The following is an 18361-nucleotide window of genomic DNA, read 5'->3' as shown; positions in this document are numbered from 1 at the left end:
AAGCTTTTTCCCTTGCACACTTGTGGAGGGGGGTCACCAGAATCCTCTGGGGCAGTAGTTCTCAAACTGTGGGTTGGGACCGCTATAATGGGGTCTCCAGGGCTGGCATTAGACTTGCTTGGCTCAGGACTGAAGCCAAAGCCCAAGCCCCCGCGACCTGAGGCTGAAGGCGGGGCTTGGGCTCTGGCTCAGGCTTCAGTCCTCCTTCCTGGGGTCGTGTAATAATTTTTGTTGTCAGAAGGGGACTGCAGTGCAATGAAGTTTGAGAACTGCTGCTCTGGGGGAATCACAATTCCTGCTTGCGCCTCCTTTGGTTCCAGTTATCTGAAGGAGGTGGAGCTCATTTATTTGCCTGGTGGGGAGGGTTTGACAAAGGAGGTTATTCTATTTATGGGAGATTCTTTTCTGGCATTATTTATCTTTAGCAAGTTTGGGTTGCTGTGGAGGCCCTTGGATAGGAGCTTTAGAAATAAAACTGTCTGACCAGAAAAGAGTTAATCATCAGACAGAAACAGCAACAAGGTAAAAACAAATTCCAACATGTACAACTGTAACAACATGCTCATGCACTGTCAACAGAGTGGGAGCCCAGAACCTCCATTTGCACTGAAGCATAGACTGCTACCACTTGAGCTATAGGGCTAACTACAAAGCTAGCAGCAAGAGAAAGTTTTTATCCCAGAGACCGGATGGTGCAATGTGCTGATCAAAGGGAAGATCACGGGGAGCCTACCCAAGGTCTCCCTTCCTAACCTGTCAGGGTGGTTAAGCACTGGAATAAATTGCCTAGGGAGGTTGTGGACTCTCCATCATTGGAGACTTTTAAGAGCAGCTCAGACAAACACCTGTCAGGGATGGTCCAGATAATACTTCGTCCTGTCACGAGTGCAGAGGACTGGACTAGAAGACCTCTTGAGGTCCCTTCCAGTCCTGCAATTCTATCTTGAGAGTTTAGGAGAGCTCCTGTGCCATGTGGTGCCCCAGACGATGGGATGAGACACTAGGGCCATTGAGCATGGTCAGGAGACAGTAAGCCTGGCATGGTACAGCTGAGCTCTCCCCCCTAGGCCAGCTGTTCTCTGTACAGCATCTGATGTTGTGGTGGCAGCCTGAGCCTGATTTTTTAGAAGGCTTGTGTTTAGTTGTTTTGGCAAACTACCAACATTTCCCCAAGGAACACAAGCAACACAAAGGAAATAGTAATTTTAACAGCTTATAAGACTGCTAAACCTGAATGGAATTTCATAGGACAAAGAAAAGGCACTTCTCTAGCCCAAGGGCTTTCTTCTTGTTGAACTGTATAGACCTGCCACAAACAAAGGATGTGCAAGAGGTTCTAAAAATAAATATATTAACAAATAAAAGAATAATAAATTGTAAGAACATTTTATAATGAACAGCCTGAGCCAACCTAAATACAGGGATCACTGGCAGCTGTCCTTCAGTTCGGTTGTATTTTTTGTCACGGGTGCCACGGAAGTCATACATTCCTTGATTTTATTTTTTTTATTCCCATGACTTGTTGACATTTTGGCACATGCATATGACGATAAACAGCTGAACCAATTTATCTGGGAACCGTAGAAAACTGCCAGATAAAAGCCTGGGCTGGATGAAATGTTAAGTAAACCAATGCTCTGCAACAACTCTGTGGGGTTCAAATGAGTATACCACCAACTCTGCACTGATCTGCAGTGGAATTGTGGCTGCTCCACACCCCATACAAGTCATGCCTGAGAGCACCTCAAGTTGAGCACCCAAAAACTGGAGAATCCCAAATTAGGGAACACTTCAAAACTTGGGTCTGAATTCCTCCCTCCCCACAACGTAATGGGAAAACCCTTGAGTGCAGGGCAGAGCTTACAAGAAGGTTGGCTCCAGTACGGCAACTGTTATTTGTGTATCTGACCATGGTTATCACAGCACAAATCACAGTTCTAGTTACTTGCAGGGTTATTTAGACTACAAAACAATACCTACATTGCTGTATTTAAACTAATTTCCCATTAGTTTTAGGTTTCAGAGTAGCAGCCGTGTTAGTCTGTATCCGCAAAAAGAAAAGAAGGACTTGTGGCACCTTAGAGACTAACACATTTATTTGAGCGTAAGCTTTCGTGAGCTACAGCTCACCTCATCGGATGCTCACAGGGATTCGACTATTTAGCTTTAGTATTCTACTGAAAATTCTTTGGCCGAAAACTTCCTTTTCTCCAACGCATCACTAAATTCCACCTACGTGTTTATTTTTGATCGACTCCTGTATTAAAGGTATAATCCTGTCTCTGTGGCAAAACAGGGGTCTGTTCTCTCACATCACAGCCTGCAAGCAGGTGCAAGCAATATGAAGATATAGCATTTAAAAAAACAACAACAGCTCCTAGGGTGGAGGTTAGACTGCAACTGGAGGAAACTCAGTAGATCAAACCCCAATGCTTATAAAAGGAAGAAGAGGACATTTAAAAGCACTGCCTACCCAGAGTTGATCATCCATTCCGGGTGGGTTCTTTTTAATAAAAGCACCATAATATGTGGCTATATTTCGGTGATGAGAATATTTCTTTAGCATGTTAATTTCCTGTTTGATCTCCTCCTCTTCATCCTGGGATAAGAAAAAATAAAACTCAGTGACACCAAAGAACACATTTCACAGATTTTTCGTTGGCATGATTTCTCTTCATCTTTGTTGCAGTTAGTTAATTTAAGCAGGCCACATCTCTGCCCCCTCTCCACCTGACTAATTTTGCTTATGCCCTTTATTTAGGCCTGTGCTTCACAATGTGGCACATATTCAATCCTAGTATAAATAGGTGTAATTCCAATTTAAGGCAATGGGACCCATGACTGAGCCTTGGAAGGTTAAGTGTTATGACTACAGACTTTGGAAAAGGTAATTTTTAGGTGAATTTAGTGCTTGTGATAAGTACTGGTTAAGAGGCCTGAAGATTAAAGTCTTCTCTTTCTCCTTCTCCTCGGTAAACCACTTTGAGGGTAAAAAAGCAGTTCAGTCTCCAAGCACATTCAGAACTTGGCCTCTCTTCTAAGCCCAGTTACCTGCTGTGATGAGGCGGACTGACCAGCTCATTTTACACAGGCTACAGAACAGTCATCACATGGTAAGAACTTTAAATCACAGTGACATAGTCTGGAGTCAGACAGCCATCAGACATTAAAGGTTCCAGAGTCTATTGCCAGATTGTTGAGCCTCTTGGCCAAGAGAATAGATTATACATCTTTATTGGCAGCTCAGTTGCTATTTACTTATTCATTTTACATTGTTTAGTCTTTCAGAATTCTCTGAAGATAACCATTTGGGCTCGAGGGTGTACCATACACGAGTCGCTCGGCAGCTCCATCACCTTCACTATAGTACTTTTCTATCCCCGCGGCCAGTGGCCCATTTGTATTATTTCAGAAAGCAAACCTTGGTACAGAAGTCACCCCATGGTCTTTAACCTTATCACAGTAGCCAAAAAGTATGTTTACAAAATATTAGAATTTATTCATGTTAAGGAAAGGTTATGCAAGCTGAGCTGGGAAGTTCAAAGGCCGAGCTGCAAAACTCTGAGGTCACCCTGCTGTGCTTAAGTATTGTCAGGCATGTCGGATTTGAGATTTAAATATATGATTATCAAAAGCATGTACACTCAGTGACTGAGTTAGATAGGTACTAGGAAAATCTAGCCCATCCAGACAATTTCAGGATATTCTCATGAGGACAAATTCAGTCCTGGTGGAACTCCTTTGACCACCATGGAGTTGGGCTCACTTATTGGCGGGCTCAATTTGGCCTGCAAAACATCAAGAGTGGAACTAGTCTTTTGGGAGAAGAATTATGAGGATACACATTTTCGGCTTCTATTTCTTTTGCTTGTTTGCTTTGTTTACACTGGACTTGATCTGAGGAACCCTAATTTTATTTTATGTTGATTCTAGGATTCTAGTATGTTGAAATCTGAAGTGTCTCCAGAGCAGGAAAGAGCAGTTAACACCTGGTTGATTAGCTTTATTCTAAAGAGCCCTGAATAAATGTTACCTCCTTCCTCCTCTTTTACCACCCCATCTGTTTTGTTCTGACTTCAGTTTTATAAACTAGCAAATCAAGAGACACCCTGGTGATCAGCTAATCTGCAAACATGAGCTCTTTCTAAACAACTGTATTTTCTGACCAGATGTCTCCCAACACATGGCGAGAAGCACTGATTTCTTTCTTTACTACAGAGAATGACTAAATTATCATAGTCTTTAAGAAGGAATTCAGAGAAGAGCTGCAAAAATGATTAAGGGACTGGAGAAACTGACATGAGGAAAGATTTAAATGAGCTAATTAGGTACAGCTTGGGTAAACAACAACCTATTTTATTGTCTGCAAGAATCTGAAGAGTGTAAACACCAAAGAGGGTTAGGAATCGGCATAAAGGGTTATAAGTAAGGACATATCTATACGTACAGCACTGCAGCTGCACCACGTGTGGTGAGGGACGCGTCTGATGAGAGAGAGCTCTCCAGTCGGCATAATAAAACCATCTCCACGAGTGGCAGAAGCTATGTCGGTGGGAGAAGCTCTCCCACCGACACAGCACTGTGCACACTGGCACTTATGTCGGTGTAACTTGTATCACTTAGTGGGGTGGTTTATTCACACCCCTGAGCGACATCAGTTATACCACCATAATATGTAGTGTCGACATAGCCTTAGAGTTATTACAGGGTGACCTAAAAGCCATCTCTTCTCCTGTTGTTCTACTGTATTGCTAGAAACTTCTGCTTGGTTTTATTTGTCCAGCATAACAGTGGAATCTGCTGGCAACTTAACAAGTGCACAGACTGTTACCCGGGGTTTTTAGAACCCCCAACAGGGGCAACTTAACTATTTTACTCCAGGCATTGTAAGGAATAAATTAACAGGAACATAGCACTTCTGTTTGATAAGATTTATGCAAGTAAGCATGCTTTATTTAGAATTGCAATTTATTAGATTTAAGCACACACAAACATAAGCAATAGGTTTAGAACATCAGGTTTGCAGTGGCCAGTTTCTTACCCACCAGGGAGAAAGGGTGTCAGGAAAAACGGTTTTTAAGATGGCTTTAGAGGACTGCTTTAAAGGACATTTAATTAGCTAATTCTTTATAACTAACGTTTACAAAACACATAGGTTACAATGACCCCTATCGTATTATTACGTTTTTAACTTTCAATATGAAAGGCATTTCGACTTAAGGTTTTTTAACCACCAAGGATTTTGGTTTTCATTGTTTACTTGTTTGTTTTTTCCTCCCATTCTGATTAGCAGAAACTGTAGCTAGTTTTAACCTTGCTTTTAAAAGCCTGTTTTTAAATTAACCCTTAACTGTATGGTGTTTTATTACTTTCGGGTGGCTGAATGCACATAATATGGTTGCAATTAACTTGATCACACTCTGCGGTATACACACCCCTCAAATCCAGGGCAACAAGACCAACAAAGGATGATCTAGGCCACTGTTTTTCCTCACAAGGAAATTAGATTCCAATATCAAATACCCATTGGCTCCAGCCCACCTCTGCTCCTAAGCATCCCGTCCCAGCTAGAAAGATACCTGCCTGCAGTTTACACAAATGCTGTATGACACTTTAGGAGTTCAGAATGCTCTCAGCCTGGGGAGGATGACTACTGGGAACAGCAGCTGAGAGGAATTAGATCCTTTCTATGAGGACATCGTATTATCTTAAATGTATGACCATCCTAGTTGTCACTTTTGTGCTGGACACAAAACCTCAAAGATCAGAGTAGTACAGGCCAAAAAAGGGCTAGGCACACCCAAACCCTAAAAGCAGACATGAGCCAAAACATTCAGACATGGGTGCCTAAGGTTGGGCAGTGAACTAAAAGCAGCCTGGTTTCGAGAGACTCACTGGCAGTGCTGACTGAAGTCAGTGGGACTTGTAGGCACCCTGGACCCCCTGAAAAATCATGGCACTTTTATTTAGTTGCTCTATTATTAGGTCTTTTCATTGCAAAGAAGAGGCTGGACACTTGTAGAGGAAGCTGAAAGCAAGGAGCAGCCAGCGGTGTACGACCTGCCAACTTGCTGCACATTACCAGCAAGTGCTCCAGAGACCTTGAGTAAATCACAGACCACAGGTTTGGAAGCACTCCGCTAATGAAAGTGGAGAGAAAAAGGCTAGGACATTTGGATCCCAGGTTTTATTTTGGGTCCCTCTTCAGGTTAAAATTATTTTAAATAAAGAATTAAGCCGAAACACAAAGATCAAATGTTGACGATCAGTGTAGTGTGTCAGAGACTTTCAGTGACAGAGATAAACAAAAGTGTGAATTCTGAGGAAATCCCAAGCGGCGGAACATCAGCTAAACCCTTGATGGGGTTTATTTCTTTAAAAAAAAAAAAAAAGGAATTACTATGCCAAGATCTGGTGCTACTGTAGCTGCTCAATCCTAAAGTAAAAGCTTCATAAACCACAGACAATAACAGCAGTCTTGTTTCCATGCTTTTATCTCCATCAGTTTTATTACAATAATCTCTATGAAGTAGGTCACATTGTATGTGCAAGGGCCAGCTCCTTAAAAATTAATCTCAGTCCATAATTCAGAGATCGTAACTACACACACTGATCAAATGCAGGTTTCAGAGTAACAGCCGTGTTAGTCTGTATTCGCAAAAAGAAAAGGAGGACTTGTGGCACCTTAGAGACTAACCAATTTATTAGAGCATGAGCTTTCGTGAGCTACAGCTCACTTCCTCAGATGCATATCGTGGAAACTGCAGCAGGCTTTATATATACACAGAGAATATGAAACAATACCTATTCCCACCCCACTGTCCTGCTGGTAATAGCTTATCTAAAGTGATTTCCAGCACAAACCTGGATTTGTGCTGGAAATCACTTTAGATAAGCTATTACCAGCAGGACAGTGGGGTGGGAATAGGTATTGTTTCATATTCTCTGTGTATATATAAAGCCTGCTGCAGTTTCCACGATATGCATCTGAGGAAGTGAGCTGTAGCTCACGAAAGCTCATGCTCTAATAAATTGGTTAGTCTCTAAGGTGCCACAAGTCCTCCTTTTCTTTTTGATCAAATGCAGTAATTTGGGGGCAGCTTTCTGCAACCTTCTGTACCATACAATTAGGGGGAACGGTAGTTAAGGACAACTAAGCACAGTGACGAGGAGCCTTAGTGATTCTCCGAAACAGGTTCACTTTCAACACTGAGTCAGTTATGGGAGTGATGGAGTAGCTGTTAGCTGATTTATCACACAGGGATTTTCCATTGTGAAGTGCAGATGATTTCTTTTGCATCAGCATCTTTCTTTCTACAGCTGATACTTGCAATCTCTTGTCATTTGCATATTTCTCCTACTTGCTCTCTCAGGGCTGGGGTTGTTTGAGGGTTACTGAGGGTTACTGTTTGCTACTGTAGGAGTGGCAGGAGAAGCAAAACAGAGGCCAGGCTGTGGTAGGTTTTCTGCTTTTTTGCAGATTTGTTTTTCAGAATTTCTTTTTGTACATTTTAAAAAACCCTTTGTTTTTAAGTAGGGGTAAGTGCAACACAAGAGCTCAATCATTAAATAGCTGAACAGAGTATCCAATCAATGCCAAATATTTGGGTTGGGACCTTTAATGTTTTAGGTTCTCACACCCATCAATATAAGAAAAGCAGGAAGTGGAGGACTTGCCATCCTGGCCTTCCTAAAACAGAGTCAAAAGGAAAAGTGACAATTGCTGCTCATTTTTGTTGGCTATGCCCTGCCCACATTACAACTGAAATTGTAATAAAGTGGATTCAGATTTGAATCCCCCAGATCCAAACCCACCCTCAGGTGGTGATTCAGATCTTAAGCCAGAAGGCTCCTGTTTTCAGATGTGGCCCAAGGGGGCAGGAATCTTGCAAGATCAGCGTGTCTCACTGGATTTTTGCTACTTTCTTCCAAAATCTGTAGCAAGCAGCTGATGAAATTTTGGGGTCACTGAATGCCACTCTGACCCAAATTTAGCCCTACTTTGACCTCAAAAGGGAAATTTAGAGTTCAGGCTAAAATCTAATCCAGACCCAAACAAACCTTGTGGGCTCATCATTTACCCATTTTTGCCACAAAGTGGCCTAACTATCTTTGTTGAATCTCATCTGCCCATTTCCTGTACAATCAGATTTCTGGAGATTCTGAGGTGAACTATACTAGGGGTTATTTGTTTGCATCTCCTTCCGACCTAACTTACATTTATCTACTCTTTGTTTCCATACATCTTTTTTCTCTCTAAGGTAAAGCTAAACATGCTTGTGAGGCCTATTGACTACTTTTATCTCTATGTATCTACGTAGTTTTGTACGTGTTGTATTCCTGAAAACTAATTTTAAAATGTTAATTAAAAGAAAAATAAAGGTGGGAGGATCTGGATCAAGTCCTATATTCTGAAATTTGTAATTTCATTTAAAAAACAAAACCTTGATCCCAAATCTGGCGTTGTTTATCCAGGCAGGAACTTTGCAAGGCATGATTCCTTCTTGAATAAGGCTCTTACTAAGTAACATTCTCAAATGCATCTGTTTAGGCTTCCAAGAAGTATACGAATTACACTGCTTTTTCTTCTGTGGCCTTTTGGGAAATGGTTAGACAGTTCTTTCCTATTAATCTGGTTATTCATTTAATATCTGGAAAAAATTAATTTTCTCAATCTCATGTAAAGTTTATGTGATCACTGCAACACATTTTTCTCTATGACTATGAAACCGTGTTAATTAGATACATATAGGGTACATCTTCATTGCAGCCAGGAGTATGAATGGTAGCAATGTAGACCTACACATAATGTAGTTGGTTAGACGCACTGCAGGACTGGGGACCTTAATTTGGTAACTAGTCAACGACTTATGCATATGAGTAACTTTATGTACATGAATGGTATCATGGACTGCAATGGAACTACTCATATGAATAAAGTTTCTCACGAACATCAGTATTGGTAGGATTGGGGCCTTAGATTATGTTTACCGTTAGCACTAAACAGCTGTATAACAAAGCTTGTATTCAGGACCTAGCCCTGTTTCCCACTGAAGTCCACATTAATTTTGCCATGGACTTCAGTGGGAGCAGGATTGGGCCCTAATACCCTTGCTTCTCCCAAACACAATCATTTCAGGAGTCATCACATTGTTTCACATGTGACTTCCCTCCGACTCCTGTTAGTAATTTATGGATATAGAAATAGCCAAATTAGGATACATTACCCCGGTGACGTCCATAACCTTAATCGCAGCAAGCTGTCCTGTTTTAACATGACGACCCTATGAAAGAAGAAAAGAAATAGTTTAATTTTTATTGCATTATATTACATACTGGCACCAAGAAAATGATTACAATAGGCCACAATTCTGTAAAAGTTTACTCACACAAGTAGTCCCACTGACATCAACAAGGCTACTCGTGCGAGTAAGGATTTTCAGGACTAGGCCTGGGATGAGTAACCTCATGTACAACACAAGTCAGACATGAATTTGTCATTGTATCATTGTTTCAACAACATTGTTAAACAATCTTATTGCTTTGGCAGCATTCCCAACATCACTGATTTTTCTTGAGTACCCTTTGAGCATCCATTGTGTGAAAGTTTCATTCCACCCACCATGTGTTTGATCAGTGAGTGAAGGATTCTTAGCGCTTGTTACATTTTCCCCACAAACAAGAGCTCTGCTAGCATCTCTCCGTCTACTACACTCCCCTTCACATTCCTGTACTGCGTCTCTCTCAAGCAAAGACAATCACCTTGCTGGAAACTATCCATTATGGATAAATGCCCACTAGAATACAGAGTGACACTAATGCCAATCCATTTCTGTCCCGAGCCAGGGTTTGAAGCCAGCCCTCAGGGTAGCATGGTAACACAATGAAACAGGTACCCTCTGACCAGTCCCTTTTTATATAAATCAGAGACACTGACAACTGTTTAGTCAGGGCCTGATTCTGAGGAAGTGCTGGACATGTGGAACTCAAGCCCCAAAAGAGAAAGTGATGTCATTTGGTGACTTTCTATCGACCTGAGTTTTGAACAGAGCTTAAAGCACATTTATTTTATCTATAACGACAAAACCAAACACCCAAAGAAAACCATTAAGGATGTAAAATAATTATTCTTTCGTTTTGCATTTTTTCCCCTCTACTCTGATGCAAAAGTTCAGTGTGTGACTGGACAGAGGAATGCCTAATATACCTCTGAGACTGCACTTTGATGCTAAATGAGGTCCTGGAGGTGGAACAAATTAGTAGAGTAGACATACTTTGATGTGGACATGTTACAAGACTCTAAACATGTTAATCAGTGTAGCAGTCAACTTCTGAGGAGTCGAGCCCCCATGAATGAACTAGGACAAAAATGAGTCTCATATATGTATATAAAATCACAGAAGAATGTCATAAAGACTCATATATATATATAAAATCACAGAAGAATGTCCAACTACTCTAGGGTTTAAATACTTGGCCAAACCTCAGGGGGAATTTGCCAAGAAAACTTGGTGGGTAATGATAGATATTAACATAGTTACAAGGAACATTTTATTTAAATAAATCCCGGGAAGATAAAATGTAAAATTAGTTTTCAATTCCTTAGTTTAGCAATCTGAAGGAATTTTTATAAATTAATTTGCTATTTCACCGTGTTCTCGGTCACTCTTTGCACTTATTCAAGCTCGGAAAGTGAAAACTGGCTGGCCACTTTCTTTTCCTCTCTACTAGGTTTCACTTTCTGGTTTCTCACGTATTAGCCCCAAACTGTTGTGTTTTGATGCAGAATGTTGCAGGGGAAGCTTTAAATCCAAAAAAAACATTTTCACTGAAGTAAAATATATATCAATAATGAGTAATAATAAATACAATAAACGGGCTTCATGTGTGTAATACTGTCCAGGTCAATTGAGGAAGTAGAAAGAGAAAGACGCAGAGCCCTTGGGTGTATAACTAGCAAAGGCATCAGATGCCCATGCCCACCCCCACAATAAAAATAACTAGACAGATAAATACATAGATAGAACTTTCCAATGGCTGACTCCACCTACTAGTACAAAGAGGAAAGCGAAAAAAGAAGAAGAAAGTTCAGCAGGCCTCACATGCAGATAGTACACTAGCTTCATCTTCTGGCCCTGCACTTTACACATGGATTATGTGGCAAGGACTGTCACTCGCAAATTGGATGTTTAGCCACTTGTGATGCTGCATTATGACATGTACTGTAGTAAATGAACTGCTTTATTGCTTACTTACACCGTCGTCTTTCGAGATGGATGATTGCCTCTGATTCTTAGATAACAGCTCAGGAATTCTCCTTGAGCTCAGGTAATATAGACTGGATTATAAACCCACCAAAGTTAATAGGAATCTTCCCATTGATTCAATAGGCTTTGGTTCATACCCATAATGCTGAAGATCGCATGTTTAATCTCCACTGAGAATTGTGTGTTTGAACATACAAGACAATGGTTTTATTTTACAAACATGTCATATTATGATTTTTTAAAACATCGTTTTAAATTATACCTACATCTTTGGACTCTAATGAACTGACTGTGCCCTTTATGGAAAACGTTTAGCTAAATTAAAAGTTCTGACAATCATGTATACATATAAATGCACCCTTGTTATTTGATTCATTGTGATATGAATTGATATTAACCCTTTATTTTTTGGTAACTGATAAACTGACAAAGTTGTAAGACGACGATTGTTGGACAGCACTTGAGTAGGTAATTTCTGGATGGAAAAATGAGTGTATGCACATGCGTTGGGGGGGGGGGAGGAGGGGAAGGGAGATGACAAAACAAAGAACCCAAACCGTTGACTGTGACTGTCTCTTAAAAATAGCAAACCACAAATAAAAGCTGTACAGTCAGAATATGTCAGCAGATAACGTCACAATGGTTCAAAAACAACCCCCACTAGTAGTGAAGCAGAACAACTGACGTTTAAAAAGCAAGACTACGAAAAGGCTCATTTTCTTGAGCTTTCTGGCCAATGAGGCACAGCCACTGAACAGCTAGTTCATATGCAAACTGTTCACTTTTTCATTATATTCTATAGCACAATCTATTTTTGTACCATAATGAAGTGCTGCATTTTGCTCCGTGCTGATTTCCTTCTCTCCACAAATGAATCACACATTATATCAAAACTGTTCACATCAAATGTTCTCTTTCTCTCTCACACACACACCACAAACACGCAGAATGTAAGTAGGAAAGAAAATGAAAAGAAAGGGTGCATCCTCCGAGAAAATCTGTAGGCAACTATTTTGATGCACTGGTGCCAATAAAGGCAGCTCACCCGTTTTCCTAATGATTGTTTGCATCACAGCAGCACCCAGAAGCCCCACTGTACAAACACAGAGTGAGTGAGACCCTGCCCTCCTGAGCTTACAATGAATAGACAGATGGTAGAAGGGGAAACAGAGGCACAGTGAGAAGTGACTTATCCAAGCTCACACAGCAAGTCAGTGACAGAGCCAGAGGAAGAATCCAAAGTGCCTTAATCACACTCCTATGCCCTACCTTATGATCGAATTCTGTTTGAGGCTTAGCTGCAGCTCTCACACAATGGAATGTGCCTCCAAGCTGGAATTTGGTCCTGAGATTTTAATAAAAGAACTCCAATGTTCCCCAGTATGATTCAGCAGTTTGGTAAGTGTTGACTGTTTTGTAATGTATCATTTTACATTGACACACAGTAGAACGTTTGAGTCTACAGCCTTGCAATCTTACAACCTACGGCCCTAATCTTGCCAGGCACAGGCAGACTCTACACCCCCTCAGGAGCTCTACTGAAGTAAACATTACAGAAAAAAATAGCCACCTTTTGGGGAAAAGAGCAGTAAATGGCACAAAGCACAGTGCATAAAAAGAGGACAGGTGGGAAGGTGATTCCAGCCAAAAATATGGGTCCAAAGTCTATCTCTTGTGAAAATAAGAGAGGGGTCTGAATGTTTATTTATTTATTTAGGAAGTTTTAATGGGTTCACAAATCCTAGCCATATAAATCAGAGACAAAACAACAACAACAACAACAAGAGTGAGCTTCTGTTTATAGAAACACTGTACAGTAATATAAGCATCAGATCTCTCTATTTAACAGGGTGTTACCATAGTTCAGAGTGAACATCTTTATGCTGCCTACAACATGCTGTTTCTAGTGACTATTAAATTGAGAAATCTTTGATTACACATGTTTTCTATGTGTCTGTCAAATGTTAATATGTAAAAATATTGGACTGATTTTTTTTTTTGGCAGGTGATTTTTTTGTCTGAGTATTGAATAAATGGTAACCAAATATCTCAGTATCTATTTGTCCTTTGTCTAGTTTGCTGGGTACATAATTGGTGTGTTAATTTTTCCTTAACAACCTGCCATATTTTTTGAACCATTACCATGGGGTTCCACAGAGAGCCTTTGACTATAAGAGCTGATCTCATCAAATTCTATGGGCCCTGTTCTCTGGTTTGATTAATCCACTTTGCTCAAAAGTAGACAAACTGTCCCAAAGTGGCCCCTTCTGCCTAGGGGTACTCTCTACGGCCATAAAGCTGAAGGAGGCAACACAACCGCCTCCGACTCCAGCATAAGCCTCCTGCCCCTGATGTGGAGAGAGGGAGGGGGCATGCCTGGGGCATGGCAGAGTGGACCTTCAATATACCCAATCCTCCACTGGCATAAAATCACCTAGGGACCTTACACCAATGTGGTGAGTTTGAGGTGCTGGTGATGCAGGCTCCCTGAGAGCCTCCCACTTCACTGCATCCTTGTGTGTTGAAAACCACAGAACCGTGGGAATTCTAGTAGCTTTGAATTGTGACTTTATCTTGTATTAACTTAAGTTGGTGTCACATTAAAAAAAGCATACATTGTGGAATTTGAAACTATGGTTTTATCAGAGTTTTGCACCGGAATAAAATAGCTTCTGGAGACCCTTGACCTTCAGGTTCTGCTGCCAGAGAGAGACATAACATTAGGGAAAATAAATACAGATGGGATTTTTCTTTAGGAAATATCTTCCTATCAACTACAGCATTTCTCATTCATATGGTACAAACATGGAGGGAACGGAATGTCTCAGCTGTTGTAGCAAGTTCGTTTTGTCCAGAATATCATGCAGAAATATTAGAGTCTTTGTCCAGCATCAGTCTTTGCAAATTGTATGAACAAAACGGGGTCACTGGAGAGAATCCTGGAGTCCAGGGGGAACAGCATTACCATTCAGTATTCCAGGACATGTGCTATGGTGCACACGAAAGGAAAAACTGGAGCAAACGTGCCGCCAGACTAAGCACTCTAAGCAGCCACCTTTCCCAAAGGAAAGTGGAGATTGCTGCTCTGATTGCATTTTCTTGGGGGAGGAAAAAATCCAGGAAAAATGAATGTTAATATGTGTATTAAAATCAACTGACTAAATTCTCCTTGGGTATCAATCTGGATAAACTCTGCTAATATCAATGTAGAATTACTCTGGTTTTACAGTGGTGTAATTATCTGCAGCATTTGACCCCATATGCTGTTTATGTTTTATGCTGAAGCCACTGTCTGGCTCTCTGAGGACAGCAGGCCCTTCTCAGACTCTAGCACTACCCCTTCCTGCAGATTAAAAAGATCCATTATATTATCTTGTCCTTAGCAGGGTACGGATTTGCCAGTCATTGCCAGACACCAGAGCTCTCACCAGGGATTTACAGGCACGCAGTTGTTGTGGGTGGACTTTGGATGGGCATGAGGTGGCTCTGCAGGCAGCAGAGCAATTTCAAAGAGCGATACGGCATTTCATTCCACCTAAATTTATTACTTCAATAGGAAGCCAATTCGCCCACTGAGAACTTCTCACTCATTTAACAAGGGGATTTATGCAGCCAGAGAGGCAGCATGTATTCCAACAATGCACCAAGAGCATTGTATAAAATGAAAATATTATTGCACCAGTTTAAATGTAGACAGGCAAAGGAGCAGCAGCTGGTTTGAGGGCTCCTACGTTGTTTCAGATTTCACACACACAAATTTGCACAAGCCCAGGCTAAAATTATGCCTTGCCCAGGCCCCAAAGTACTCAGAAAAAAGGAGAGGATGCAGGCAGCCCACATCCTCTCCAGCAAATCCAGAGGAATAATTTACCTACCAATGCACAGAAGCACAAGAGTGGAGAGTTTGCAGCCCTAGAGGGCGTATTTTATGGTGAGACATTGACTACACCTACTGAATAAGCATAGCATGGGGCGCCCCTTCCAGTGCTTCCCTTAGGCCACCCCAAGGCATTATGGGTGAAGTCCTGGACCCACAGAAGTCCCCTCACCCCATTGACTTCCTTGGGGTCAGGATTCCACCCAATGCCTCTAGACACTGCTCTTTTGACAGCCGTTTGCCCTCCCAGGCATAAGCCATTAGGGAAGCACTGCTGATAAAGTACCCTGATTTTCAGAAAAGGGGAAGGGATATTTGTAATGCCATTTATTTAGATAGCATAATTTGTGAAAACAGATCCTCCAGCTGCCAAATTCATCTTGCTTTGCTCTGCCAGAGTGTCCCCAAACCTACCAACACTAATTAAAGCAAAGGGAGCAACAGCAGGGGATGCAGTCAAGGCTCATTGAGCGTTCAGTAAAGCGGAGACCATGGATAAGGGAAGTGTAACACCAACAGACCCCGGTCATCGGCAAGTGGGATTGAATCTGGGACCTCTGGAGCTAAATGCATGAGCCTCTACTGCAGGAGCTAAAAGCCACATGGCCCTTAGCTAAGGCTGTAGCAGACTTATTAATCTCCAGCTGGTCTCGGTGCCACTAGAGGGGACAAAGCACCACACCCAGGAGGTGTGTGGGTTACATAAGCAATAATGAAATTTAAAACAGTACATTCATAGACATTGCCTGCTCTTGTAATTCCAAAATGAATCACTGGGGGTAGCAGTGGGAGCAGCCCCCGCTATTTTGCCAGGGCAGAAAAATGTTTTCAGAGTCACCCCTTGCTCCCACGCAGCAGCTGAGCCAAACAATAAAATTAAATTAAGTTAAAATAAAATAAAAGGCTGGCCATCAGTGAAAGAACAACAGCTGGCCAATCAGAATGGAGAGGAGGGAAAACAAAACAGTTGAGTGGCACAGCACCCCCTGAAAGAAGGCATCCAGGGCTACCACCCAGCTTGTAGTAGTTCTTTGTGGGTCCATTAGCATGAGATCAGCAAGTCCAGTTGTGAAAACTTAGCTTGTTCTTTGCACTTCCATAGTGTCTTCCACCCAAGACTCTCACAGATGGCTTACCAGACATTAATCAACAAAACTTCACAGCCCTGTGAGATAGGCCAGTGTCGTCATCACTAGCGACAGACCCAAGGAGCGCAAAATATTTAGCTTAACAAAGAGAAGAAGGTTAAGGGGTGACTTGGTTACAGTCTATAAGGGCCTATACTGAGAACAAATATTTGACAGTGGGCTCTTCAATCTAGCAGACAAAGGTATAATAAGATCCAGTGACCGGAAGTTGAAGCTGGGCAAACTCAGACTGGAAATAGAGGCGCACACATTTGTAACAGTGAGGGTAATTAACCATTGGAACAACTTACCAAGCGCTGTGGTGGGTTCATAAACACAGACAATTTGAAAATCAAGAATGGATGTTTTTCTTAAAGAGTTGCTTTAGTTCAAACAGAAATTATCTTGGGTAAGTTCTATGGTCTTTGTTAAGCAGGAAGCCAGATTAGACGATCACGGTGGTCCTTTCTGAGCTCAGAATCAGTGAATCCTCCAACATTATACAGACTGCTAAACAGAAAAGCAGTGTGGCTATGTGCCTTAACAAGGTCACACAGCAAGTCAGAGGCCAGACTAGTAACGGAACCCAGATGTCAGCTCCCACCCTTATTCTTTAACCACTGGACCAAAGTTTCTGTAAACATATTTGCCAGTTTAGAAATGGAAAGAAGAATTAGGTGAAGATTAGATGAGATGTAGCCAATAAATTCTCTAGCCTGCAGAGTTGTAAACAAAACATACAAAAAGCAAAATCACTGTTTGCAATGATGGATTATGTTGCCTCTACCCCCAAAGATTTTCAACTTCACCTCAAGTCAATGAAATGATGAACTCCTTATTCTAAGAGCTGGTCTACACTAGAAAGTTAGGTCGACCCAGCTACGTTGCTCCGGGGTGTGAAAAATTCACACCAAGAGATGTCATTAAGCCGACCCACGCCTCAGCATAGACAGCGGTAGGTCAACGGAAGAATTCTTCCATCGACTTAACTACCACCTCTCGGAGAGGTGGATTTACTACAGCGACGGAAGAACTGCTTCTGTCATTGTAGTAAGTGTCTACAGTACAACGCTACAGCAGCACAGCTGCAGTATTTCCAGTGTAGACAGTGCATAAGCATATTGTGACGTTAATTCTTCATAGAAACATGGTTATGATATGAATATGGTATAACTAAGATAGACTTTACGCAAGATGGGTCATGTAAGATATCATTGGAAAGGTTATAATTTACTGAATGTGTTTATCCAATTTGTATGCATGTATCATTTTTATATCTGAAGCTGGGAATATTGACCATGTCTCTGTATTTCAAATGTGCTACGTTGGATGAGGCCAAACAATGTTAGTGGCTTATTGAAGAAATGCACACAAGCATAAGGGTTACCCCAGGAACCGTGTGCAATAGAAACCTCTCAAAGATAGCTCTACACAATGGGAGCTGTTTGATCCAGGTCAGATAGCTCTATACAATGGGAACTGATTGATCCAGGTCACAGCAAAAAAGCTTTCCACCAAGGGCGGGAAGGGGAGATGGATATAAAAGGGACAATGACAACATGAGGTCCTCACTCTCCCTACAACAACACACCTAAAAACACCCGAGGAACAAAAGACTGAACTGTGAGAAGTGATGGTCCCAGGCTAAATTCTTTAGCCTCTGTATGATAACCTGGGAAAGCCAAGGCAATTGTGTCTTAAGAATCCGCCTGCCTGTTTATCACTCAGGGTGAGAATTTGCTACTTTGTATCCTACCTATCTAGTGTGTCAAGCTTAGTTTGTGTGTTTTGTTTCATTTGCTTAGTAATCTGCTTTGTTCTGTTTGCTATCCCTTGAACCACTTAAAATCTGCCTTTTATAGTTAATAAAATTTGTTTGGTTTATTATTAAACCCAGTTTATGCAATTTCTAACGGGGTATGGGGGGGCAAGAAGTCATGCACATCTCTCCACACTGAGGAAGAGGGCGTATTTTTATTAGCTTGCGCTGTGCAGATTTTTCTATACAGTGCAAGACAGTATTATTTTGGGTTTATCTCCCAAAAGAGGTTTTCACGTGAGTGCTGGGGGAATCCTCTCACACAGAGCTG

At 41.5% G+C, this 18361-nt stretch overlaps 1 protein-coding gene across 14 annotated transcripts in view; it reads right to left on the bottom strand.

The window, feature by feature from the left end:
* TNIK (TRAF2 and NCK interacting kinase) overlaps window positions 1–18361 on the bottom strand; it is a 321027-nt gene that overhangs the window by 123933 nt on the left and 178733 nt on the right. For all 14 annotated transcript variants that reach the window (XM_073359382.1, XM_073359394.1, XM_073359393.1 and 11 more), the window contains 2 exons: window positions 9228–9284; window positions 2474–2599 (listed from right to left, as the gene is read on the bottom strand). In XM_073359382.1, the coding sequence (XP_073215483.1) occupies window positions 2474–2599; window positions 9228–9284 (183 nt within the window). The remainder of the gene's footprint in view (window positions 1–2473; window positions 2600–9227; window positions 9285–18361) is intronic.

Source organism: Lepidochelys kempii, chromosome 9 (assembly GCF_965140265.1).
Source record: "Lepidochelys kempii isolate rLepKem1 chromosome 9, rLepKem1.hap2, whole genome shotgun sequence".
In the NCBI taxonomy this organism is placed as follows: Eukaryota; Metazoa; Chordata; order Testudines; family Cheloniidae; genus Lepidochelys; species Lepidochelys kempii.
Note: the sequence above shows the minus strand (reverse complement) of the source record. Positions and strands in the feature narration are given on the sequence as shown.